General features: G+C 43.6%; 1 protein-coding gene and 1 long non-coding RNA gene across 3 annotated transcripts in view; one reads left to right on the top strand and one right to left on the bottom strand.

Moving 5' to 3' along the window:
- Window positions 1-578: 578 nt before the first annotated feature.
- On the bottom strand, window positions 579-18,358 carry LOC138720338 (uncharacterized). Its single transcript, XR_011337396.1, has 5 exons — window positions 18,289-18,358; window positions 16,117-16,279; window positions 7,827-8,013; window positions 6,829-7,027; window positions 579-655 (listed from the first exon to the last, which is right to left on the bottom strand). It is a non-coding gene; the product is annotated as an uncharacterized lncRNA (long non-coding RNA).
- A 424-nt stretch (window positions 18,359-18,782) lies between these two features.
- Window positions 18,783-27,794, top strand: part of UVSSA (UV stimulated scaffold protein A) — a 375,853-nt gene continuing 366,841 nt past the window's right edge. For both annotated transcript variants that reach the window (XR_011337395.1, XM_069856486.1), the window contains exons 1-4: window positions 18,783-18,981; window positions 21,552-21,882; window positions 25,959-26,079; window positions 27,221-27,649. Coding sequence is in view for 1 of the 2 variants with exons in the window: in XM_069856486.1 (XP_069712587.1) it covers window positions 18,884-18,981; window positions 21,552-21,882; window positions 25,959-26,079; window positions 27,221-27,649 (979 nt within the window). In the remaining variant the exon portion in view is untranslated. The remainder of the gene's footprint in view (window positions 18,982-21,551; window positions 21,883-25,958; window positions 26,080-27,220; window positions 27,650-27,794) is intronic.

The raw sequence follows: 27,794 nt of genomic DNA, 5'->3' as shown, positions 1-27,794 counted from the left end.
TCTCTGGAGGATCAGCTAGGGACTGGCTTGAAGGAGTAGGAAGTCTTTTTCCAAACCCAGAAATTTTAAGGAGGTTGCGTAAGTATCAAAAGGAACTGAGAACATTTCAGGCAAAATCCACTGCTTGTTTAAATGTTCTTTTTCCAGTCTACCATAGTGTTAAAGTCCTTCTAAAGTTATTAGTTATGTGCATAGGGTTCAATATGAAATCATTAGTGCTACTGCCTTATTTCTTGCTTTGAGAATGTACTCACATGAAAATGAGCTGGTATTCTTAAGTGTTGGGCGAAGTTTCTGAAGATGCCTTGCAGGATGATTACATAATTTTAGGGTCTAAATAGTATTCATTACTGAAACTAATAGTTCAATTTTAACAACTACAGACCACATCCTTATGACTTTTCGAAAGAATTAAACCATTGTAGTTCAAACAGAACCATATTGTAGAGGTTTGTATTTAGCGCTTATTTTTGCATGTTGATGTTGATTAGCTAATAAAAGATTGTAAATGTAAAACATGTTAATAAAAATTGTTTTCCATTTCTTGATTATATAAAATTAGAAAGCTGCTTTGTCTTCAAATGTTAAATTAACTCTTCTGTAAGTGTGGGCCTTTCTTAAAAGGAGTGCAACCTCCAAGTGCTGGTTTATTGTTCTGCAAAAGAAAAAAAAAAATAGAAAAAAGGAAAACAAAAACCTGCCTACCCCCATCAACCATAACAATCAGAGCATTGATTTATGCTTTTCCTATTTGGACAGTACACTCCAATCTGTGATCCTGCCAATTTTTTTTCTGTCACTTCCTGGAAGGCTGCCTCATCTCCTAGCCACTTTCTGTTAAAAATAATTGGTGGGAGATGCTTGGTTTGAGGTTTTGATGCATGACTGATTGCTTTAAAGAAAACTAACCATGAACGGGCAGGGACCAACTTCTATTAGTGTTCAACTCTTGGAACTTACAGATACAATCAGTTTATATATTGGCCGCTCCCAAACCATAAATACAGCAGCATTTCCCGTGAGGTGTGTTTTCAAAGGTTCCGTTTTCAGTAAACAGATATCGATGCTTCTGACCAGGTACATCTGGAACACCCTGGAGCTGCCAACTTGGCAGAGACCCCTGCACTTACTCCTGGGAGGGTCTGGTCACCTCAGCATTTTCTGAAGTGGCGGGTTTAGTGATTCCTTAGACTGAAGGCAACGTGTGAAGAGGAGGTGGGAGGCAGGTAGTGAGAGAAGTTATGTTAGTAACTGGAGTAACTGGCAATCATTTAAGCAGTAACTGATCTCTTCTTCATGGGGTAAGAGTTGAAGCATCAACATCTCAGAAGGGGAGGGGACATCACCCTGGGGAGCAGCATTGCTGAAACCCAAGTAGAAGAGCATCTGTTTTTCTTTGGCAGACTACTCACAGCCTCCTAGCAGAAGGGCAAGGATAACTTTGGGAACAGCACTCTCCTCTACTTTCCAGAAATGCATAAAAGGCTAAAGCAGTGAGGAAGGACTAGATTTTTTCTATTAGCCCTGAGGAAATCTGTGATAACTGCTTGACAATTGTAGGGCATGGAAATTGCTGCTTTCGCTTCTTCAAGTACCAGTTAGAGCTGTGGTTTCCTGGCATTTCATCCCTTTCTGCTTTATGTGACCTAAGCAGAGTGGTGGAGAAATCCACGCTACCAAAAAAAACATAGTTTGGTAAGGGAGGGGGAGGAGAGTCACTGTCCTCCAGCAAGTGGGGCTCTGTTTATGGGAAGTGTCATTTCAGAGGGCTGCGTACCGCTACCAGTTTGGAGGCCCTGGTGGTTTGTTATAAAGAAGGTGCTCCGGAAGGAGCCTAGAGGAGTTTTATTTGTTTGTTAGCTGTGATTGCTCACTTCAGAAACCTGTTGATCAAGCATGTTTTGACTGCAGCAAGAGCTGTGTGATGCAGGTGGCTTTGGCCTCCTGGCTGAATCCTACTGGACTATCTGCACCTATAGGCTGGTTTTCATTCTCAAGCTCGCTCTGGGACAGCGTTAGAAGTCCTTTAGCTTTATGAGTGTCCAAACTGGTGTCGAATGGATTGCTTCAGCGCAGCTTGGAGTTGGGGTTTGTATTCCGTGCCTGCTCTCTGCAACTTTGAGCTCAGAAGCCAGCAGAGGTGTCAGTTCATAGCTCGGGTGGCTTCAGATGTCAAACCAAGAGCAGTATGTGACTCAGAGTAAGTATAAACTTGCTGCCTGTAAACGAGATTTTAATACCTGTTCTCTCCCTGTGTTCATTCCTGTCTCTGGGTCTGCTGAGCAGGGGACTTTGGAAGGAGGGGTAGTGTAGTGTTGGTGGAGACAGGGTGGGCTTATAGAGGCTTTCCTTAACAGCTGAAACTTTGGGTGAAGATCTTGTTAAACCTGTCCCATTCTAGCAACACCTTGCATAGCAGTAAGATTGTAAAACAGAGGATGGAGAATCAGCTATGCAGCCTGACTGGAACCAGATGTTGAAACTTCAACCTAAGTGGCCAGAACCTGCTCTATAGAAACCAAGTTTTCTCTGCCAATTGTACATCTTACGTGTTACCAGTGATGCCTGTATTTCCTTTTAATCAAAAAGTGGCCGTCAGCTACTTTAGATGAGATTCCTGTCTTTTTTATGGATAACCTGTGTCGTCTAAATACACCTCAGTCTACTGAAGTAGAAGACAGAGGACAATCCATTTATTCCTTTGAGGGTACAAGTTACTGCTCGTACAATGAAAGGCATCCTTTAGAAATCAAAGAGGTTGATTAGCGAGGTGATCCTCCTTTCAAGATCTGGCTGAGCTGCAAATGAACGATATTCTTTACTGTGCTGATTTTCTTAGTCTTGCCAAGTAATTTAACAAAATGAGATGGAAGGTTCTGGATTTTGGTGTTCCTGGTCATAGGCAACAGTGTGTTCCAACTGTGCTCAGGGCCAGATTTCTTCAACTGGTTCCACAGGGGCTGAGAATTGCCTTAACCTTTCCCTCTCTTGCTTGTGGTCTAAACCCCAAGTCTAAATGCTGAAATGCTCCTTCTGAAAGGAGAAGGAGTAACTTCACACTGGTAACTGTTCATGATGCTGTGGGTTCTTCTGAAGTTTCAGCTTGAGGTATCCCATTACGGGGTTGAGGAGTAATTTGCAGGAAGCTTTAATGACTGATAGGCTGGTATGGTTTGGGGTTTATTTTTAGTTTTTAAAGCCAGTCCTCTCCTACTCATTAATAAGATTACTTCTTGGGGGGAAAAAAAAAAAAAAAGATTATTTGGGAGCAGAAGAATGAGAAAATTATGTATAGTTGGTAAGGTGCCAAAAGGAATCCTTTGAACATACTTAATAGACTGCTGTTTGGGAAGAAAAAAGTAATACTGTGGCTTTTTGTTACCATGCATCAGACAGCCTGAGCAGAGCATGTTGAGAGACACACCAAGCGCTTTATCGGGGTGTGCTTTGAGACGCAGGACTATACTGATCTGGTGCACATGGTGTCCTCTAGCACAATGTAGAGGTCACTTGGTGTAACAAAATGAGTATTTAAATCTCTTCCGTCCTGTTTTTCCACGTTCTGTAATGAGGTACCAGTTTCTGCTCAGCAAGCTGTTTCTTCCTGCAATGTCCTCAACCCTGTGGCACAATTAACACTATCCCAGCAGAAGGCTACTGGGTCATTTGGGCTTCCTTGTTTAGGTTTTGGACTCCTTAGGCCTCAGGTTTTGGTTGTGTTTTCAGCATGCTCCCCCCTGAGGGCTGGTAGAGATCCAGACTGGGTTATGGAATTGCTCCCAGCGCCTCTCTTCTTGCTCCTAGTAAGGGTGACAATGTTCAGCGTTGCTGGGTGGGGAGATACACTCAGAAAACCTGACATAACTCGACAACGTGGAAGTGAAAGAATGTGTGCACAAGTTACAGAAACTAAGTGATCTCTCCTGGAATTGTTAATTGTTCAGATCTAATGGAAAGAAGCTGTTCTGGTGTCCAGCCTGGGGATGGTATCACGGGAACAGAGTCTCTGCTGTAGTCATGGGTTTTTAAGGGGAGGAAAGAGTGAAAAAATCAACCTGAAGGACAGCTGTAAGTGAGCGTGAAGGGGAGATGTTTACTGAGGATAATTATGCCACGCTACCCTGCTGACCGCTGCTGTTAAGAGGAGTCTTCTCAAACAAAATCCAGCTACAGTGGAGTGTTACACATGATGATATTAGCTAACAACTGCAGAAGATGGGAATTAGAAATTTCAAGAGGATCTGGCTAAGGGAGATAGGATAAAAGGCAGCGTGAAGGGCAGGGTGACTGTGGAGTTCCTCAGGGTTCTGTTGTGGAGCTGATACTCTGGGCACTACTGACATTCCGCAATAAGCAGGAATGTGCTGATGGGACAAAAATAGTAGATAGCCTCAGCCCAGAGGATGCTGGAATATTACACAGGAAGAAAGACAGGGTAACCTTGAGGAGTGCACTAACAAGTAAGTGAGATTGTGTTAGCACTAGACTTCATTCAGCTGTCAACGAGTTGGTCGAGTGGACCAGAAATCCCTTCCCAGCCCAGCTGGCTCAGGATATAAGAGATTTCCTACATTCTCAGATTAATGTGGAAAACCTCTGGGTGAGGGATAACACCAAGAGGACTGGAACCTTATAACTGTACCTACTCCTTTGACTCCATTTCCTATCCCATGAGATCAACTTCTATGTTGTGCATTTCTCAAGGAAATAGTTTTATCCACCCCACAGAGCAGAGGAGCAGATTCTCCCAGGGAGCTCATCTGAGTTCCCAGCCAGGACTTTTTCATGACAGAGCTAGAAGGAAGAAAGAGGAAAGATAATAAAGCCTATTCACTTGAAGACAAAAAGTTCATTAGCTGACTTAAATATTTTGTTCCCCACCCATGGAGACAAACTCCCCGAAAGGAAATAAACAGGTAATAAAATCAGTAGACAATTTCCTTTTTCCTCTTTGCAAATCATAGCAAGACAAATCTCTCCACATGGGCAAGACAAGAGCTGTGGGAAGTTCTTCTGTGAGCATATGTACCCGATATAGAGATGTCTTCTCTGCATATGTAGCAGCTTTAGGGACTCACAGAATCACAGAATAACCAGGTTGGAAGAGACCCACCGGATCATCGAGTCCAACCGTTCCCATCAAACACTAAACCATATCCCTCAGCACCTCATCCACCTGTGACTCAACCACCTCCCTGGGCAGCCTGTTCCAGTGCCCAATGACCCTTTCTGTAAAGAATTTTTTCCTAATGTCCAGCCTGAACCTTCCCTGGCGGAGCTTGAGGCCATTCCCTCTTGTCCTGTCACTTGGGAGAAGAGGCCAGCACCCTCCTCTCTACAACCTCCTTTCAGGTAGTTGTAGAGAGCAATGAGGTCACCCCTCAGCCTCCTCTTCTCCAGGCTAAACAACCCCAGCTCTCTCAGCCACCCGTCCTTTAAACACTTCCAGGGAAGGTGAATCAACCACCTCCCTGGGCAGCCTGTTCCAGTGCCCAATGACCCTTTCTGTGAAGAATTTTTTCCTAATGATGTGCTGGGGCCAGTTTTAAGGGGTTCAACGAGGTTAAGTGTCAAGTTCTGCACTCACTTCAGTCACAACAACCCCTTGCAATGCTGCAGGCTGGGGGATGAGTGGCTGGAAAGCTGCCTGGCAGAAAAGGACCTGGGGGTGTTGGTATAACAGGTGGCTGAACATGAGCCAGCAGTGTGCTCAGGTGGCCAAGAGCATCCTGACTTGGATCAGAAATAGTGTGGCCAGCAGAACCAGGGAAGAGATTGTGTCCCTGTACTCAGTATTGATGAAGCTGCACCTTGAATACTGTGTTCAGTGTTAGGCTTCTCAGTACAAGAAAGACATTGAGGCTCTGGAGCGTGTCCAGAGGAGAGCAACGAAGCTGGTGAAAGGGCTGGAGCACGAGTGTTGCAGGGAGCAGCTGAGGGAACTGGGGCTGGTTAGTCTGGAGAAAAGGAGGCTTAGGAGAGACCTTATTGCTCTCTACAACTACCTGAAAGGAGGCTGTAGGGAGATGTGTGTATTGGTCTCTTCTTGCACGTAACAAGCAATAGAACAAGAGGAAATGGCCTCAAGTTGTGCCAGGGGAGGTTTAGATTGGATATTAGGCAAAATTTCTTCACCAAAAGGCTTGTCAAGCATTGGAACAGGCTGTCCAGGGAAGTGGTTGATTCACCATCTGTGGAGGTATTTAAAAGGCTGGTAGATGGTGGTGCTTAGGGACGTGGTTTAGTGGTGAAGTTGGTAGTGTTAGATTTACAGTTAGTCTTCTTGATCTTAAAGATCTTTTCCAACCTAAATGATTCTATGATTCTATAATCTGGTTTGCTACATGGTGTGGGAGAAGAAGCTGTTTCTCCATGGGGTTTGTGACATGATTTTCTGGTTTACACTGTGCACATTCAGCTTGCCATCTCGTCATCCTGCTCATCTGTGCACATGGTCACCAGAAATTATTTAATCCCATGAATGGCCATAAAAACCATCAGTTTCTAGACCTAACATCTACCACAGCCAATTGAGAAGAATCCAGACTCGGTGTTGAGGTGATGCTTAGTATTTTGTAACATTCGTGTTCAGGAGTATTACAAACTGCTTCCCAACTCTTCTCTGGAGTCAGTGTGAGGCTTGACCAAAATAAGCTTGAAGTCTCTAGATCTTGTTCTCAAAGCATCTGGAACTTGACTGTCTTCTGGGTATGGAGGGCGCCTACAGCAGCTACACGGCTAACCTGCATGTGTGGAAACCAAGACACAGCCAGCTCCAGGAGCAAAAGCCCTGGAATGGGATGAATACCATCGAGTACGTTATCTCACCTTGTCAGATAGGGAAGAACAGATGGGAACTGGTGTTGCTGATACAAATCTGTTGAGACTTTTCTCCAGGAGCACTTTGTAAATGTTGAGCTCAGATATACATATGCTCTGATGATCCAGAGTTTGTGGTGTCTGTTCACTATTAGTCTCATTTTCATATCCGTGGCCAACTCTCTATCCTCAGTGATGCATTATTGCACTTCAAAAAAACAGTGAATAACAAATGTGATGTTTTTATAAGAGAGCTAATTATTCCATTTAACTACTAGGAATAGACAAAACACAGAAGCTACAGCTGAATCGCTGTGTTTTGCTCCTTCTGTGAATAACAGAACTTCTTTGATATAACACCCATCATGTCTTAATTTTTATAATCACTGGGAAGAATGTCATTCGCCTTGTTAAGAGAGACATTATCCTACCCTTGGGCAAAATTACCTGTCTCTGTGTTTGGAGCCTTCCTCTGAGGGAGTAAAATTAAGAATCCTTCACCGAAGCAAGATTAGAAGTTGCTGCATCTGGAAATACTTCCCTTATTCTAAACCAATTAGCAAAGCATAATGACTGGTTTCTTTGCATCAGGAAACCATAAATAACAGCCTATGATCTCTGTGTTTGAGGATGTGAGATACTGGATTAAATTTTGATCTGAATATGGTATTTGTCTTAATTCTTTTCCTCCATACCTTGTATTTTCAGGAACAGCACGAAAAGAAATCAGAGTACTGGTACCATTTTTGTCACCTTGACTGAAGAAGCCAAGAAAAACCTTTGGGCCAACAATCCTAGCACTTTAAGAGTCTGTTTAAAAATTATTATTGCAAAATAACATCTCCATCTAGAATCTGACATGTTTATCCATGTATCATTATTTTAATTATTTCACCCTATAAGAAATGGGTTCTCTTCTCCCAAGTAACAAATGATAGGACAAGAAGAAATGGCTTCAAGAGGCACTATGGGGGGTTTAGATTGAATATTAGGAAAAATTTCTTTACCAAAAGAGTGGTGAAACATTGGAACAGGCTGTCCAGAGAAGTGGTAGAGTCTCTTTCCCTGGAGTCTTTTTCCCTGTTCAAAAACCATGTAGATGTAGCACTTTGGCACATGGTTTAGTAGACACAGCGGCAGTAGGCTGATGGTTGGACTCGATGATTTTGGAGGTCTTTTCCAACATCAATGATTCTATAAGAAAAATCAAAACATCAAAATTGTTCTAGCAGCCAGAATAAAGATTATGGCCTAGCTGAATGTTGAAAGAAGGAAAACAGAGCTTTGGGCTCCTCTAGAAAGTCTCACACTCAATTGAAGCAATACTAAAATGTCTAAGCTAAAACATGAAGTCTCATAGAGCAATGGTTTCTTGAATGATCTAAAACTCTGTGCAAATGCCATTAAGTATACCAAGTCTAGATCACCTATGTTAAAAATCTCAAAGATTAAAAAAGCAACCTCCCAACTTCATCTTCTTCAAGGAGCCCTCCCTGCTGTGGGCAGTTAGAGTAGCTGATCTCATGGTTTCCACCATTAGAAGAACCTTCTGTCACCATTACCTGTCCTCAGGTAACTGTGTCTTGAAATCTGAAACTTACAGTAGTTTATTTTAACTCAAGGACTTTTCAGAGTGCCATAATGTCATTTTTCTTAAACACCATTTGCCAAATACTCTCTGTCCTGTCCTCTCTCCAGGATCCCCTGGCAGCTCCATAGCAGAAGTAGCCAGGGCTCCCGCTTTGACATTTACTGTCTGAGTCACCAGGTTTATCATGTCCTGCCACCTCCGTTTTGTGTAAAAAGTCTTCTCCTTAACTTAATGCCTTCCAAGAGCGCCAGAAGCACTACATCTCCAGTGTCCTGATTTTAGATGTCGACTCTCAAATCTAGTTACAATCTAGAGTTGTTTGGTTAGAGCACATCTGTCAGAAAAATATCATCATGAGACACAGAATCTGTTTCCTCACTGGTAAAATATGTGCCTGCTCTCCAGTTTGAATTCATCTTTTGTTTCTTTTGTTTTTCGCTGCTACACTCAAAATCATTTAGTATGGGATGGTTTTCCCTGAAGATCCTTTTATTTTATGAACCAATTGCTTCTCAATTTTGTTTCAGACAAAAAAAAGGGAATCAAATCTCTACTTTTAGTCACTATTGCAATTGTTTCTTTTCTGCAGATTGTTCTTGTATCCTTCAAATAAGTTTTTTTAAAAAAAGAACTTTGGAAAATGTGTATTATTTTAGTATTGCCCTGTTTTTTACATGTTTTGCAGAGGTGAATGTCCACTACTTACAGCTTTTTGTTACTGCTGTGAAACTGTTTAACCCTGCTGTTGCCACAGGGTAATTTAATAAGATACAGACATATTCAAAATAAGCTGGTCTAAGCAGTAAGTCAAGAACACAGATCAATGTTTAAGTATTTCTGTGCAGTTCAAGGCCAGTTACCTATGATACTGTAGAAGAGACAACATAGTGTATTTTTTGCAACACATGCATTTGTTTTCCAAAGCACTACAAACAGGTTTTTAATTGCAGGATTTAAAACAGAGCCCATGTAGTGATATAAGCATATGGAGGTGAGAGAAACCACATTGACTGTAGATAATTTAATTTACAGTAAGTAAACCCATGCTGAGTTTACACACATGCAAGCGGACTTCTCAGAGTTGCCATCATTTGCTCTGGAGCTACCACAACCAACCTGTGGTTATGGAACCGCTAACAGCATTTTGGCAACTCTGTTGTGATTTCAGTTCTCCATCCTGAGCCCTTCAAGAAAGACTTCTCCTCCAGGTGTAGTTATTTCAGTTTTAATATGAAGGGAAAAAGAAGTTTTTTCACCAGCTTTTTGGTGCAATCAAGGTTTTTTCATTAATTTCTTACCAACCCCAAATATTTCCCATGAGGTTTTTACTGGCTTAAGAGGTTTGGGGTTCTTTTTTGTTGGGATTTTTTTTGCATGATTTTGGGAGTAGTTTTGTTTGGGGTTTTTTTTTGGGGGGGGGTGTTCAGATAAAAGGCAAAGTGTGCTACTAGAAACTTCTAACACTTCTGTGTTTTTCTCAAAGTTTTACGACATCTGTTTTCCCCTATAAGCACTGGGAAAGCAGTGAGTTGTTCTGCTTGGAAAGTATCTCCACCTTCAGTTCTTTCTTAGAGAGATGTGTTCTCTTTTTAGTTGTCATTGAAATAGTTTCCTTGATGTGGTACTCAGGAATGCTTTCTTCAAATAAAATCTCTTCCTTGTCTATTTTACCGCAAGCCTCTAAAGACACTAATGATTTGTTTAAAGACTTATTCCTGGCCTGGGAACAATGTGGCCTTGCACATAGACAGAAGACGCAACAAGAGAATATGTGAAAATGTGGTGTGAGTGGAGTTCATAAGCATCGATTTACAGATATGCATGTATAAAAATAAACATAATGTGTGACATATATTTTTGTGGCATACACATATATATTGGGGAAGGGAAGGGAAGGGAAGGGAAGGGAAGGGAAGGGAAGGGAAGGGAAGGGAAGGGAAGGGAAGGGAAGGGAAGGGAAGGGAAGGGAAGGGAAGGGAAGGGAAGGGAAGGGAAGGGAAGGGAAGGGAAGGGAAGGGAAGGGAAGGGAAGGGAAGGGAAGGGAAGGGAAGGGAAGGGAAGGGAAGGGAAGGGAAGGGAAGGGAAGGGAAGGGAAGGGAAGGGAAGGGAAGGGAAGGGAAGGGAAGGGAAGGGAAGGGAAGGGAAGGGAAGGGAAGGGAAGGGAAGGGAAGGGAAGGGAAGGGAAGGGAAGGGAAGGGAAGGGAAATCCTTTAGGTTAGGAAAGACATTTAAGATCATCAAGTCTAACTGTAACCTAGCATTGCCAAGTTCAACAGTAAACCATGGCCCTAAGCAGCACATCTACACAACTCTTAAATACCTTCAGGAAAGGTGACTCAACCACTTCTCTGGCAGCCTGTTCCAGTGCTTGACAACCCTTTCAGGTAGGGCAATTTCCTAATATCCAGTCTAAAACTCCCCTGGCACAACTTGAGCCCATTTCTTCTCATCCTATCACCTGTTACTTGTGAGAAGAGACCAACACACACCTTGCTACACTCTGCTTTCAAGCAGTTTTAGAGAGTGGTAAGGTCTCCCCTCAGCCTCCTCTTCTCCAGCCTAAACAACTGCAGTTCCCTCAGCCGCGCCTCACAAGACTTGTTCTACAGGGACCTCCCCAGCTTCCTTGCCCTTCTCTGGACACACTCCAGCACCTCAATATCCTTCTTGTAGTGAGGAGGCCAAAACTGAACAGGATTTGAGGTGTGGCCTCAGCAGCACTGAGTACAGGGACACAATCACTTCCCTACTCCTGCTGGCCACATAGGCCAGGATGCTGTTGGCCTTCTTGGCCACCCAGGCACACTGCTGGCTCCTATTCAGCTGGCTGTTGCACAAAATCCCCAGGTCCTTTTCCACCCGGCAGCTTTCCAGCCATTCATCCTCAAGCACGTGGCGTTGCGTGGAACTGTTGTGACCTGCATACAAAACCCCATGCTTATGTAAATATATACACATATACATACATATTATAATTGTAATTTCCATCTTTGATTGCTGAAAACCTCTAAACACTTGGATATCCTCACAGGTCATCCATAATTTTTGGATTTGGGATGCCAAACCAATTGTATAGGTCACTGCCCCAAGCCTCTAAGTTCACATCCTATACCTTAAAAACAAAATAAAAGAACTTGCCGATAGCAAAAAACATGTGTTCCCTTGAAGGACAAGTTAAAAAATCTCGAGCAGGATTTTTGAGGCGGTGTTTTTTGCCAGGAGCAGCGATTTCATCCCCTGCTCCCACCTCCATGGACAGCTACGGGTGCTCCTGCATTGCCATCTGCTGGGGGCTGCGCCCAAAGGCGCTGGGCTGGGGGAGGTGGGGGATGCTCGCCCTGTCTGGCAGCACCCCCTGCAGGGACCCCTGCTCCACAGGGCTCTAAATACCAGCTGAAATGCCGTGGGTTTCTTATGCAGGGGAAAAGAGGTATAATATGTGCATATAAATAACTAGATATGCTTTCGATGAAGGGTGAGGAAGTTCAGAGCTTTATAAAGTTCTTTACTAGTATCTGAAAGTGTAGAGCACTTAATACTTCCAATACCTTTGTGAGCTTAAATAATCACCCATACATTTTGATTCTGAAAAAAGATACAACTTTAGATTATTTTTTTTTTAGATTAAATAAATGAAATCATTTCTAAGTGAATTTAGAAATTTTTTTTGCCCTAAAAAGCCCAGAAACTATGGCTCGCAGTGTCTGTACCTCTTTCATGGCCATGGAGGAACATGGTGACAGAGGCAATGAAAAGGCATTTTCTGTGATTTAAGATGAGAGAAGGCTGTCACAGCTACCCAGCTCTGACCACCACCAGCAGTGCAGTTTCCTCTACTATCCCTCTAAATATATACGTTTGAAATTACTGAGTGCCAGTTTTGTGTTTAGACTTTAAAAAAAAACAACCACAATTTGCTAAAAGTCATGTTACATAATGTGGAGCAGAACTGGACGTCAGAGCTCTGCAAGACCATGCCGGAGGCTGTTGAAGGGGTCACTTCAGAGCAGACTCACGAATATCTACAGAGCACAGATTCGCACAGGTTCTGTCAGAGAAAAACCTCTCCCCCGGGGCATGTTCTACTAGTGTATCAACAACAGACCTGATTTTAGGGAGGAAATTCTTAGGTGAGCAAAAATGTTGACCTTACATCTACTGTCTCTCTTGGAGGGGTTGACCTTTATAACTCTCTTAATAGGTAGTCAAGAAACTTCGTGTGTAGTTTACTGCCTCACACTCACCACCACTGTTTTTGCAGTATTGACCCAATTTTACTGTTAAAACTTGTGCAAAGAGGAAAAGTAGCAGTGATTCATTTAAGAGGCCTTTTAATGCTTGCCTGAAACAAGCTAAAACACAGAATAGAGGTGGTTGCCTGAGTACCGTTGCCGACCTCACACAGGACAGGGACAAGTTGCTGGAGGCGTTGCAGCTCAGGGGATGGAGTCAGTGCCCCAAATTCTGCACTCAGCTTTTCTGGGAGGCCATGCGTTGTCTTCTTATAACCAACTTCTTTATATATGTACACTATATCTACAAGTCTTGTTCCACGTTGTATTGAGGTTCAGTTGCCTACAAGTTTGTGAAACACTTTAGGGAGCTTTAGTAGGGCACAATATAAAAGAATTGTTGTATATTGGTTGGTGGGACTGTCATGATGCGCTTGCTGCAGAAACTGAGGGCACACCAAGGAGTTTCCCACATCCATGGTTTCCCATTTTGCTCCCACTTACCTACTAAGCCACAGAAGTGCAAAATGCCTGTTTAAAAGCATAAATAAATAAATGGCTTCAGACAGTTCACATGACTTGCTACCTCCTTTCTTTGAAGATACTTCTCTCTTCCTTTTAATTATACTTCAGTATTTCCTTCTATCTCAAACCGTGGTTCTTTGCACTCTATTTTTGTCCCCGCTGCCTCGTAGTCTCCACAAGCCAGGGACTTTCCTTCTGCCTGCAGAAGCTGAGCTGTATAAATAACCTCTTTGTAAAGACAAAGTGTTCTTTTCTTGCAACCATAAAAGAAATTCCCCAGAAAAGCTTGTTTCAATCCCTGTGGCTTTCCTGGACGCTGCCCATAAAAGATGATGGAAATACCAAAAAGGCCTGAAGGCTGAGAGCATGCTTGTTTGGGCACACTCCTGGTGCTGAGGGAATACAGTCTATTTTGATGGAAGATTCACTCCTGTGAGTGAGTGATCACAATATCACTGTGGGTTCACTCTACCCTTGGTGCACAAAAAGGAGAAAGAGCAATCTGAAATGCAACACGACTGATCAGATGGTGTTTGTGCAAGGGTGTGCAATGGCTGTGTGACACATGCAGACCCACTGCCTGTCCATGTCTGACAGCGATGACAACAGTTTCACACCAGGACTGGACTCAGGGCTCCCACTTAAACTGGAAGCAGTGCTACAGCTTTTAGCAGCTTCAGAGCAGTTCTCTCCTTTTCCACATGCTTGGGAAAAGAAGAAATAAGCCATTCCTCTGGGTATCCGAAGCCACAGCTCTGTGCAGTCTCTCATTTGGAGAAACCAGCTCAAGTGACCACAGTTCTGTTACAGGCTGTGTCTTTCTAAGGATGGACAGCTCAGATGTCAGGCAGAAAAGTTCAAAACCATACCACCACTGAGTCAATGAGACCCAAAGCAGTTTCTTTCAGCTGTTTAAGAAACTCCTGCTAACATTGTGTTTGAAACAAATGGTTCTTTTTTAATGTAAGAACCCCCAGACCCAAATAATTGGAGTCAACAGACAAAATTCTGGGTTATATTTGTCTGTATATTTGGCTAAAGATACTGGACCACCTAGAGATGATCTCTAGATGGACCCACTGGTCATGCCTGGAGGTATCCCGTAGGAAAATTCTTATTACAAATGTCTCTTGTCAATGACAATAACTTTGGGTATCCTGTGGAGGTTGTGGACAGGACAGTACTTCTGGAAGAGCCTCTGTTCCTGCAAGTTACCACTCAATTTGGAGAACAATGCACAAAGTGTAACTGCATTGCTCTTGCTGATCCCTCAGCACAGCGGTAAGAAATGCAACTTTTTGAATCAAGAACCTGTTACAATGCTTGATACAAAGCAGCAGACTCAAGTTTTGTTGAAGCCAGGCATAAGCTGATAGTAACACTCAGCCTTGAGGCTCTGAAGGTGTAGCAGGTGGTGTTCAGTTCTGCCTCTGCACCCCACAACATCCTGTGTTTCCCTATACTGAACAGCCCAGAATAGTCATGTCAGGGGAAAATTGATGCAGGTGCAGAGCGGTTGTGACTTTTGCAGCTAAATGAATTCTTCGATGTTCTGGTTCTCTTCAGCCTTTTAGAAGGTTGGTCCAGATGAAGGAAGTACAGAGACATTTGAATGGCAGATATTAACCACATTCATTAAAAAGGAGAAGGGGAAAGAAACTCAGCAACTTGAGCAAGCATGTTTTTATGTAATTACCTTTGATTAAAAAAAAATTAAATAGCTTGGCTCTCACTGGGATCTGCCTAAGGGACTACCATGAATGAGTTACACAACTCAGCATTCATTCATCCACTGATTCTTTACAGAACCATATGGCTCCTTGCATAGATTTCTTTAAACATTACGCATGGATATGAAATTTGTGGCTTTGTAGATGTTAAGTATGTCGCCCGAGGCTCATTTTGAAATACTATTTCTAGATAGTACAGCAATGCTAATTTTGCAAGCAATAATCTAATAGAAAGCAGTTGCTCAGGCACTTTCAACCAAATTAAGAAGAGAAATAGAAAAATAAGAAATATTGTGAAAGAGTAAACTGATCCAAACTTTAAAGACGAGCTGTGCCATTCCATGTGGCTTTCACACAGAAATCCATTTTACTCAATAGAAGGCAATGATGAAAGGAGAAATATTATTAAAAAGTAAGATGTCATTGGTTTCATGTATTGGATCAGAAATAACAGAACCACTGCAAAATGTGTGTATTCATTAGCTGCAGTAAATTCATTTGAAAATTAGTTCTTTGCTTGTAGAAAGTGTTTAATAATGCTTCCATTTATTGTAGGAGCCAGCAGAGACAGCTGCAATGCCGATTCATACAGGTTGCCTCCAACACGTGCCCTAACTGTGAATTAATGGAAATACTATACAAGCATCTAACAACATTTTCAGATGCGAATAGATATTTTAGATGTCTCCCTTCTTTAGGATGTTGAAAGTGGACACTTGCAAGAGCATGATCTTTCCCAGTGCTTAATCAGTGCTTTTAGAGATGGGGGCCAACAGAACATTTCTAACTGAGCACCAAAATTAAAATCAGGTCAGGTGCTGCCAAGAGCAAGTCCAGGGCAGCATCACAATCTCCAGTAACTGAACTGTGCCTGTGTGGCTGGTGCAATCAGAGACCAGAATATGGACAAATCTTTCAACCTCTTTCACCATGGGTGACCCCAAGGGCAGCAGGACACATGCCAGGCATGTGCCCTTAGAGCGCAGCCACACGCAGAGAAAAGTGCTGGATGCTCTCCTGGATTGTCAACAGCCCTCACATGTGGTATAATCCTGACCTCCTGGGGTTTTGCAGAATAAAACAGTTTCTCTTCAAGCAGTGTTTTCACAGAGATCTCTACAAGTAAAACATTGTTCATTTCTGTTGATTATTTGTCATTTTAATAACACCATCTTTGATCAAATCTACATGAATGAGGGAATAACCATCCACCACATACCTTCACCATGGATGAGGACCGGCATCCCTGGAGGTATTTAAAAGATGTGTAGATGTGGCACTCAGGGACATGGTTTAGTGGTGGGCTTGGCAGTGCTGGGTTTATGGCTGGACTCCATGATTTTAAAGGTGTTTTCCAAGCTAAATGAATCTGTGATTCTATGCTGGAAAAGATGAAGGAACACTTTTGTTAGCCACATTATCTGACCGCAGCAGAGTAGGTCCTGTGCTGAAAGAATAGGACCCAGGCAGGTAGCACCCCCTTGCTATGCTCAGTACATTGGCTTCTCTTATTGCTGTGATCCTTCAGCAACTTCTGTCTCCATATGTCAAGGGGTTACCTATAAAGTTTGTCAAGCCTTCTGAGGTTCTAAAGTGGAAGGTATCATATAAATACAGGTACACTCTAATGCTCCCCTTGAAAATCCTGACAACTGGGCTGTATTCACAGTTCTGTTTCCTTCCAGGCATAGCTCACCTATAAAAGTACCATTTGGCTACTGCTACACAGTAACAATCCTCTCATTCCTGCAACATTGTAAAGCCAACAAAATTTCCAAGTGCTGCAAGTGGAGGATCTTTCCCAAAGATCCATCATTTATGCCACTGGAAGCCAAATGTGAGAAAGCCCTGGGGAAAAATCCTGTGGTTTTGGATAGTGAGGACTGGACTGTGCTTACTTGGTCCTTCCACCATACCCGTAGACTTACAAATCCAGGATAAGAAGCTCAAATCATGCCTCACATGGCATATACAGAGCCCACGTGAGAATGGCATTGAAGCCATTGTGAAAGACTCTGTAGACCCTGCAGGCTCTAGTAGTGGCTGCTCAAGAAAGTTCACTTTCTAATGCAGGAATGAGCAGTGGCTGGGTGACAGGGTGCCACAAACTGTTGATCTGCTGGAGGGTAGGGAGGCTAGAGGGTAGGGTGGTTGTGTCACCATCCCTGTTTAAAAGACATGTAGACGAGGTGACATGGTTTAGTGGCAGATAGGAATGGTTGGACTTGATGATCCAAGAGGTCTTTTCCAACCTGGTGATTCTATGATTCTTAGAGATGAACAACAGTGTGTGGGCAAACAAGTGGAAAGCTAAAGTTTTGATTGCCCTCAAAGCTCTGAAGAAGCCCCCATCATAAGGCATGAAGGCCAGGGGCATCCGCTGCCTCCCATCATCTCCTAGGGGAATCCAAGTACCTCGTGCACATGCCATTGCCTCGATGCCTATGCTCAGTGCCCCTGCCATCACCTCAGCACCTGCCTCAGTGCCCAGTGCTTGGTGCCTCTACCATCACATCAACATTGACCTCAGCACCCAGCACCTCAAGCGACTGCCATTGCCTCAGTGCACACGTCAGCACCCAGTGCTCAGTGCCTCTGCCATCACCTCAGTACCTGCCTCAGAACCCAGGGCTTGGGGACCGAGCCATCGCCTCAGCACCTGCCTCACCACCCAGCACCGCATGCCTGCACCGTCACCTCAGCATCCATCTCATCATCCAGCAACATGTGCACCTGCACCATCACCTCAGCACCTGCCTCAGCCCCCAGCAGCTGATGACCCAGCCATCACCTCAGCACCCAGCACCACGCACCTCCACCATCACCTCAGCAATGGCCTCAGCACTCAGGGCTTGGTGACTGAGCCATCGCCTCAGCACCTGCCTCAGCACCAAGGGCTTGGTGACCCAGCCATCGCCTCAGCAATGGCCTCAGCACCCAGAGCTTGGTGACCCAGCCATCACCTCAACACCTGCCTCAGCACCAAGGGTTTGGTGACCCAGCCATCGCCTCAGCACCTGCCTCAATACCCAGAGCTTGGTGACCCAGCCATCGCCTCAACACCTGCCTCAGCACCAAGGGCTTGGTGACCCAGCCATCGCCTCAGCACCTGCCTCAGCACCCAGCACTGGGTGCCCCTGCCATCTCCTCAGTGCCCAGCTCAGCACTTCTGCCACCGCCTCAGCCCTGGGCCTCTGCCCGCCCTGCAGCCCCATGGCTGCCCCAGCCTGGGCCCCATCCCCGCGGCCTCCTTTGCACCAAAAAACTGCCTCCTTGAGTGATTCTTTGTAAATATCCCCAGCGGGTTTGTAAGCCCTCTCGCCTCCCCGTTCTGGGCTCGGTGGGCAGCAAGGGGTTAACACGCGCAGCCCCTCCCACCCCCCCCCCTTACAGCGAGACGCGGTCCCTTTAAGGCTTGCCCCGCCTTCCTCTGTTGGCGCTTCCGGCTTGAGTGACGTCACGCGGACGGCCCTTGAGGGGCGGGGCTGCCCGGAGGGTCAGGGCTTTCCCCGAGGGGCGGGGCTTTGTCTGTCAGGCGATGGGCAGCCCGAGGGGGCGTGGCTTAGCTCAGAGGAGGCGTGGCTTAGTGTGGAAGGGGGCGTGGCTTTCGTTTCGAAGGGCCCTGCTGCCCGCGAGAGGCCGGGGGGCTCCTCTAGGGGCAGGGGTTTCCCTCAGAGATGAAGGGTAAAACATCCTGAGGGGGGCGTGGCTTCATGCCGGAGGGGGCGTGGTTTTCTGTTGATTGACGTGGTTTCTTTAGAAGGGGCGTGGCTTCGCTCAGAGGGTTCGTTTTCCGAATGGGCGTGGCTTACAAGGGGCGTGGCCTCGTGGGACGGGGCGGGGCTGCAGTGGGCGTGGCCTCGCTCCGCAGCGGGCAATGGCGGCGCCGAGGCCCGGCCCGGCCCGTAGCGCGGTGCCGCGGCTCTGACAGCGCTTCCCGGGGCTGCTCCGGCCCCCCTGACCCCTCCTCTCTGCCGGCGGCAGCGATGGACCAGCGCCTGGCCGAGCTGGTGGAGGAGCTCACCACCTCCGGGGAGCCGCGGCTGGAGCCGGGCAGGGTGAAGGAGCTGAAGAGGATCTGCAGGTACGGCCGCGCGGAGCATCCCACCGGCCCCATCCAGCACCTCCAGGGCTGGGGCGGCCACAGCTTCCCTGGGCAGCCTGCGCCAGGGCCTCACCGCTCTCTCAGAGAAGATATTCCTCCTTATAGCTAGTCTAAATCTGTCCCTCTCCGGTTTATACCCGTTGCCCCTCGTCCTATTACTACAAACCTTTGTAAACAGTCCCTCCCCAGCTTTCATAGAATCACCAGATTGGAAAGGACCCACTGGATCATCGAGTTCAACCATTCCCATCAGTCATTAACCCATGCCCCTCTGCACCTCGTCCACCCGTCCTTTAAACACCTCCAGGGAAGCTGACTCAACCACCAGCCTGTTCCGGTGCCCAATAAATTGTTCCGTGAAATATTTTTTCCTGATGTCCAGCCTGAACCTCCCCTGGCGGAGCTTGAGGCCATTCCCTCTTGTCCTGTCACTTGCGAGAATAGCCCAGTTCCCTGCTCTCCACAACCTCCTTTCAGGTAGTTGTAGAGAGCAATGAGGTCTCCCCTCAGCCTCCTCTTCTCAAGGCTAAATAATCCCCGTTCTCTCAGCTGCTCCTCGTAAGTCTTGTTCTCCAGGCCCCTCACCTGCTTTGTTGCTCTTCTCTGGACACGTTCCAGAGCCTCAGAGCCTTTTCTGTAGCCCCTTCAGCTGCTGAATATTTTGATTTAAGCTAAACTACAGTTAAGTTTCAAATAAGCGGTTGTGTTTTTTTGAAAGTTAGAGGTCTCTCTGATAGCATGTTTACTTTAAATGGTAATTTTCAGACATTGTTTGTTTCTTTAAGATGATAATGCCTTGTGGGAAGAATGATCTATGCTGAACACATGTGTCTTCTTCTGTAATCACCTCAGTTTGCAGTGTTTTCTGTCTTAAAGACAAGGTCAAGCAGAGACCTGGAGCCAGCGCTGAATTAGCAAGGGTTTTGACTGTTGCAGACTTTCATAACATTAAAATTAGACCTAGGAAAGTAGTAGAATATGCATAAGATTCCTGGGAAAACTTATACGTATGCATTTAGGTGGAAAATATATTATGTAACTAGCCTTTGTCTCGTTGCACAGGATTGACAGAGATCGCTCCTGCATGCTGCCCAGGTCTGATAAAGAATGCTTGCTTTCTAGAACTCCAAAAGAAGTCTTAGAGAGTTTTATTTACTAACATTTTCAATGTCACTTCAGTGTCTGGTTGGTTCTGCAGTTTGTGTAATTCCCACCCACCCTGAAAGGCAGCTTTTTTTATTTACTTATTTACTTTAAAATAAGTAAATGGCCCTGTTAATGAAGTCTTCTTTCAGCAGTTTTGCTGTGGTTTGACTTTCTGGCATTTGGTACAAATAATCTGCATCTTCAAAGGCAAAGCCAGGCTTTAATGACAAAGGGCTGTCCTATCTTTGTGCCTTCTGAATTAGTGCACCAAGCAAACCCCAGCCCCGAGCAATAGGACAATTGATCACATGTGATCTTCATCTGATCCTTGAACAGATAAAACTGCAAATTCTTTCTTCTGGTCATTGGATGCTGTAGTAACTATTTGGTTTTATTTGGTGGTGAGGGTCATCTGCAGGAGAGGTAGTGAACAAGATCTCCTTGTTGTGGTGCTTCTCTGAAGATTCAGTGTCTGGTTGGTTCTGCATTTTGTGTAATTCCCAGCCACCCTGAGAGGCAGTCTTTTAATTTATTTATTTGTTTTAAAGAATTGGCCCTGCTAATGAAGTTTTCCTGAAGTGTTCAGCAACTCAACTTACTCTCGGTTTTAGGATGAGCTCTAGGGTGAGCAGAAGTGGAAAGCAGAATCTTCTCTTATCCGCTTGCTAACATCTCTACTTCTTGTAGCCAGGCAGGTTTGGTAACTAGAGTGAAGTCTCTCCAGCACATAGTCAGAGGAAGAAAATTTGCACTCATGGCCAGCAAGAGGAGCAGGAAGCTGTAGAGCACAGAAAGCCAATTGTATCCTGGGCTGAAGCGTGACCAGCAGGTTGAAGGAGGTGATTCTGCCCCTCTACTCAGCTCTGGTGAGCCCTCAGCTGGAGTACCATGTTCATTTCTGGAGTCCTCAGCGCAGGAAAGACATAGATATGTCGCAGTGAGTCCAGAGGAGGCCACAAAGATGATCAGAGGGCTGGAATGCCTCCCATATGAAGACAGGCTGAGGATTTGGGCTTGTTCGGCCTAGGGAAGAGAAAGCTCCAGGGAGACCTTATAGCAGCTTTCCAGTACTTCATGGGGGCATATAGGGAAGCTGGGGAGGTTCTCTTTATCAGGGAGTGCAGTGACAGGATGAGGAGTAATGGTTTTACGTTGAAAGAGGGGAGATTTAGATTAGATCTTAGGAAGAATTTTTTTTCATGTGAGGGTGGTAAGGGCCGGGCACAGGTTGTCCAGGAAAGTTTTAAATGCCACATCCCTCAAGGTGTTCAAGGCCAGGTTGGATGAGGCTATGAGCAACCTGACCTAGTGGAATGCATCCCTGCCTGTGACAGGGGTTTTGGAACTGGATGATCTCTAAGGTCCCTTTCAACTCACACCATTCTATGACTCTCTTTTTTCAGGTCTTCAGAGGAACACATCAACCATGTATATCACCTGCTGATGACGCGGCTCAACCAGGAGCATGCCGAGATGCGCTTCTCAGCTTTCCAAATAGTGCAGGAATTGTTCATCCGATCCCATCAATTCCGGACACTAATTATTTCTAACTTCCAAGAGTTCTTGGAGCTGACAGTGGGGATAGACCATGAGCAGCCTCTTCCCCCACCAAAAGAGGTGGCACAGAAACTGAGGAAAGCAGCCATTAAGTCAGTGCAGGAGTGGCATGAGAAATACGGAGAGGCTTACAAGAAGCTGTCTCTGGGATACCACTTCTTAAAGCAGAATAAGAAGGTACTCTGCATTTTTACTTCTGTGTGTATTTTAAGATGATGATCACTAGGGGTTACTTAAAGTGAGGAAACCAATAAATATGAAAGAAAAGCTGTCAGAGACTACATTGTGTTTAGGAGACATGCTGTTGATCATGGTCTTTGAAAGACAAACTCTAAACTTTTTGTTAATTTTGCAGTATTGTACAGTTTTAAAAAGCCTGGGCTTGTATGCAGAGCTGAGTTCAGCCTTTTCTCTGGGTGCAAAAGGTATTGCTCGCTAACAGGCTTTCACCCACTGATTCCTGCCTGAAGCCCTGAAGTCTAGCCCTTTTTTTAGAGGGGAAATAATGGTTATACCTTAAACTGAGGATAAACAGCTCTTAAGTCTTTAGATGCCAGTTTCAACTAACCTGATTTCTGTACTCAGCTGTCCAGTTCTAGCATACTTTTGTCGTACAACAGAGACTGTAAGTGTGGGTGCTAACCCCAACTCAGCTCCATGGTTACTATGTGTAATACAAGAACTTTTATTAAAGAGGAGTTTCTTGTATTTAAACCCTTGATTTTAGCCCTTCCTTCTAGGCTTCAGGTTACTGTGTTCTTAAACACTCCAATTTAGTATTCCTTCTGAGGTACAAGCAATAAAATTGGGAACGCTGATTTAGAATTCATGCTATTTACAATGATAATATCAGGTTTTTAATAAACATAATGATTATCTTCAGAAAGACATATATTCAATGTTTGTAACAGTTGATCAAAAATCTCTGTGATACGTGGTGTGTTTCTGATGTTCTAGTTCCATACTAAGCTAACAGCATACATTACTCCTATTATTTATTGTACTGTCTATATTTATCGTACTGTGTCTATACAATATTTGGCATCTGCTCACAAAAGGTAATTTCATTTGAATCCTCCCTTGTTGTCTTGTTTAATTGTGTAAGAAAACTAAATAAAAGTGACAAGGGGGCAAGACTGAGACAAGGGGGCTTTAACACTCAGTACAGATTTACCAGATTGAACACGCAAGTGTGGACAAGTCTGCTCAAGTTTGGCATGTTTGTCTGTGGTCAGTGGCTGCTCCCCAGTTATGACTGGGTGATCACTCCTTATATTTGTGATAACTAAGCTACGCAGCAAGGTTGCTGTATTGTTTTCTAGAGCAGCTGAATTTAAGTACTTCTAGAAACGTTAGTACCCATAGAAACAGTCTTACATAGTTTGATAACTCTTGCACTTAAAGAGCTGAAGTGAGCTAGCTGACCTAAGTGGCCTTCTGCCAGCTTAATTCTTGAAGTTTGAGAAGCAACTAAAAGAACTGAGGAGCCATTTGTACTTTCTAGAAGTAAAGCACGTTTTCTATTCTCTTTTACAGGTTTGGCACTGTACTGTAGGGCAACTAGAGAAGAGTATTAGCTGTGTCTGGGGTTTTTTTTTGCCAGATAGTAAGTGACAGGATGAGAGGAAATGCTCTCAAGTTGTGCCAGGGGGCTTTAGATTGGATATTAGGAAAAATTTCTTTACTGAAAGAGTGGTGAAGCATTGGAACTGGCTGCCCAGGGAAGTGGTAGAGTCGCCATCACTGGAGGTGTTGAAAAACCCCACGCTTTAGGGCATGATTTAGTAGGTTTGGTGGTGGTGTGTTGATGCTTGGACTTCGTGGTCCTAGAGGTCTTTTCCAACTTTAATGATTCTATTATCATCACCAGAATCGTAATTAGGCAGAAGATGACAGCTGCTGTACTTTTAGGATGTAAAACTGGAGAACTGCCCTCTGTTTTAATGTTAGTATTTCAAGCTATACCTATATAAATGTTTGACTTTGAGAACATATAATATTTTGGTGTATCTCAACTTCTCTAGCTTTTTTTTTTTTTTTAGAAGAAAAAAACCTCCAAATATTTCAAATCTTTCCAAAGGTTTACATAGTTGGGCAACTGAGTCATATTATAGTATCTTTGCATCTGAGGAATGCATGGGTGGAACTATGGAGTGAGCTGGAATCACATTGTGAACAGTGTTTTAAACAGATTGATACAGAGTATATTACTGCTGTAGCCAATGTTTCCCTGAAGCTGCAGTAGTCCCCTAGGGTTTCTACTTACTTCCTTTAAATCAAGAGGGGTTCTTTGCACTGCACCATATCCAGTTCCATAAGTACAGACCAGTGGTAAAAGGCTCATATAGTTCTGGTACGAAGAAGTAGTTCTGGTTTAGCACACTCCAGGCATCTCTGGGTTTCTGTGCAAATCCAATCTGACTGCCTGGAAATGGTACCTGTAGTTCCTGGGTTCTGTATCTTTGTTCCAGTTTTGCTGGTGGTGTTGCTTTTTGGGTGATTTAGTTTCTTCTGCTGTGTGGAGAGCTATGTGAGCTTGGTAGAAAAAATCAGATCCTGAAAACCAAAAAAAGCTTCCTCTGGCGATCCATGTGCTGCTACAAGTTGTGAAATCATCTCTTTTCTCTACCTTGCTTTTGCATTCCTATTCCCCAATAAAAAAATAGATTGGAACTGGTGGAGATGCTCCATTTAACTTTATGTGACAGTCGAGTATTCTTTTGCTTATAGAGATTTTTATATTAGAAGTATTTGTCTTTAAAGTGTTTGCATGAATAACACATGTAAACACCTTGCGGCTTATTGTGCCCTCCAGGGAATATTCAACAGTAGAAACATTTATATTGCAAGGTGTTTGAGCATGTGGTTAACCCAAATTCAAACTTCTTTTCTTTTCCACTTCCACAGTACTTAACGGAGTTATCTGCTTGTTTCATGCTGAACAAATATTCAAATGTTTCAGTATGTTTGAGATGAGAGACCAGCAAAATTCTTGATTGTGCAAACATCTATGAACTTCAGTTGTAGGATTTCAACTTCAATTGTAGGTTTGCTTGACCTTGTGGCCAGTGAGTCTGTGTACGTATTACAGGAGAGACCTTCTAGGATTATGATGGAGGGTGAGATTTATGTGTCCTGTGTAGAATAATCTCAATGTTGCGTGGGCCTCTTCCTTAAAAATGAGATTCAACTTCACTGTTTTGCTCTTGTGTGGCCCCAAAACTTTGATGTAGGATGTCAGTACCTGGGAAATCTTGCTGTATGTTGACAAGCTTTATCATCTGGCAGTGGCAATAACAACAAATGTTCAAATGCTTGTGACATTGGGACAGCATCAAAGAGTCTGCACATTCTCCTAGCAGCAAAGTACAGGCTTGCTCAGCACTCCACAGAATGTGTATTGAAGTTAATGAAGGTTATGTAATAGCAATCAAAAGGAAATACTGTTTTCCTTTCTTAAAGGGATTTCCTTATGCAACAACACAACTGAGTCTCCTTTTCTTAAAACAGGAGTGAAAAATATTTGCATTTTCAAGCCCTTCTGAGAACTAAAAAAAAAACCAAACCAACCCATTGCAAATATTTTAAGGTACAACTTTTTGGCTCACTCAGATTTATGTTAGACTTACTTTAATCATAAGAAAGTTGTGTGAAACTGAATGATAACCTTTCCCTCAATCCCTGAATGCAGCAAATGTAATTAAAAAAAAATCCAAATTTTGGATTTTATAGAAATTAATTTTAATATCTTCTCTTCTATTTTCTTTGCTTACAAAGTTCTCCAGTGAGTTATGTGTATATTTGTGGTAATAGAGCTTACAGATTTTCCTAGACTCCTTTACTAATAGCGGACCTATTGTGGTGTTTTCATGTGATTTGAATACTTGCACTGTGTAGTCTCTTCCTGCTCGTTCCCCCACCTGTCTCCGGTGCTGTGACAGAGGTCTCCCAAAGCCTAGTTTATTCCCACAATTTAGATGCAGAAATCTAAGCATTTTGTTTTTCTACCTTATGATTCCATTCTGAAAGCCATTGATTCTCAGCAGTCCCTTAGCAGCAGAAGTAAAAACACCATTCAGAATTACTGTAGTTATTGATTCTAGGAGGAGAAGAGATAAAAGGAAGTACTGCTGAGCTTCTGGCTGATCGCTGGTGTTAGAAGATTTTTCACCACAGATAACGATCTTAGGAAATGGATTTTCTATATATTTCTTACAAGGAACATTGTACTTTTTTCTTTATTTCCTGCTTAGGTGGATTTTCAAGATGTGCATGCCAGAACTATGGCAGAAAGGCAGAGGGAAGAAGAGAAGCAAAAACGACTGGATAACATTTACAAAGAAAAAGCCAAAAAAGCTGAAAAAGAAATGGAAGGTGAGTTGCTTTGGTTCTTCTAGCATTGGGGTTTTTTTGTTTATTTTTAAAGTGACCTTTTCTCAAGTTCTAGAAAACAAATTCTAAGAGAATAGCTATCCAAATAATAGCTGACCATGGAGGCAGAAATAGTACATATAGAATAGTTACAGCTTGACCCTCTGTCTCTCTTACCTAAAGACTATCAGGGGAATCAACTGACAGTCCCATGAGCTCAGATAGTGTCAAGATATATATTCATATATATAAAGTTAGCAAGTAAAGTCTGATTTGTAATTCAGTACAGTATGAATGCATAATTTCACGCAAGCATATCACAAGACATTTTGGGACTAGTGGCTTAATTTCTGCATCTGTGATGAGTCACAGACTTCTCAGTACCTGAATTATGTTTTGTACACAGTCATTGTGTTCCAGAGGTATGGGCAACGGTCTGCATGGAAATCCATCAGAAATATCATACTGCTGCTAGAAAATGTGTCTAACTTGGGGCTGAATCTCTAAGCAACATGTATATAGAAAACATATTTCTGTAATGTGAAAGAACAGAGATAGTAGGTATACTGCATTACAGTTACAAAGGGTTATTTTTAATTAAATTACTGTGGTATATGCTGTGCGTGCAATTGTGTCTACATTTATGCTGCATGCTGGAAATGTTTTCATGCCTGAGGGCGGAATTTTAAAAAGATTTAACCTTCTTAAAGTCTCTTTTATTTGTAGCATAAATAGCCTATATTCATGGCTATGCCTACAAGCAACTATAACATTCATGGCTGTAGAATGAGTACCTGCCAACATCACTAAGAATATCCTCACTGAACTTTGTTCTCCTTCAATTCTATGAAGTATTTATATTGTCTTTGATGCACAGTGAAATTTTAGAAAGGGAACGAAAAGGAGGAACACTGATTTTAAATTCCTTGGTCTGGAAGTTCTGGATTTCCTGCTTAAGAAAGCTGTTGTCACTTTTATAAGGACAATTTCTGCAGTGGAGAGAGACCTGCATGCAACAATTATCACTGATTGCTGAATAAATGGATTACCCCTTTGGCAGTTGTTTTTGGTTTGTAGGTCTGCTGTGGAGACTTTAGTATTTTACATTGTTTAACAATATTCTAAAACAATTGTGTCTTGACAGAAATGTCCCAAGAGATTGCCAACACGCTGACTGAGATGGAAAACTGTTTCCAGCTTCTGATGCCAGATCCTTTCGACTTCACTGTGAATGTCACAGAACCAGAACCCAACGAACAAATGACTGCTAATCAGGATAGACCAGCATCCACCCTGTCCTCCCAGATGGAAGTTAACTGGTCCTATTTTGGATGCATGGATGATGAACAGCCATGCTGCAGCAAGGACATTCTCTCTGTTTCTCAGTGTGGTAGAACTGATAAAGAGTTAGATGAGAAACAGGAGAAACTTGAGCAGAAAGGAGCAGATGGAGACACGTGCTTGGAAGTTCAGTCTGATGTCCCTGCTTTCAATGATGATGATTACCAGACTTTTGTGAGGAACCATGGGCTTGTTTCACATAAATATACTCTAGACCTTGAAATCGCCACAGGTACTTGGAAAATATTCCACGTACAGCTGTAGATACTGTTTGTCTGAAGTGTTTTGTGGTTGGGCATCTTTTTTCCCTTATGTCTTAAAGGCTTGGTGTTCCTGAACACCCTTTATTTTGCAGTTCTTTTCTATATATGGTTCAT

Source organism: Phaenicophaeus curvirostris, chromosome 4 (genome assembly GCF_032191515.1).
Source record: "Phaenicophaeus curvirostris isolate KB17595 chromosome 4, BPBGC_Pcur_1.0, whole genome shotgun sequence".
NCBI classification, from domain to species: domain Eukaryota; kingdom Metazoa; phylum Chordata; class Aves; order Cuculiformes; family Cuculidae; genus Phaenicophaeus; species Phaenicophaeus curvirostris.
Note: the sequence above shows the minus strand (reverse complement) of the source record. Positions and strands in the feature narration are given on the sequence as shown.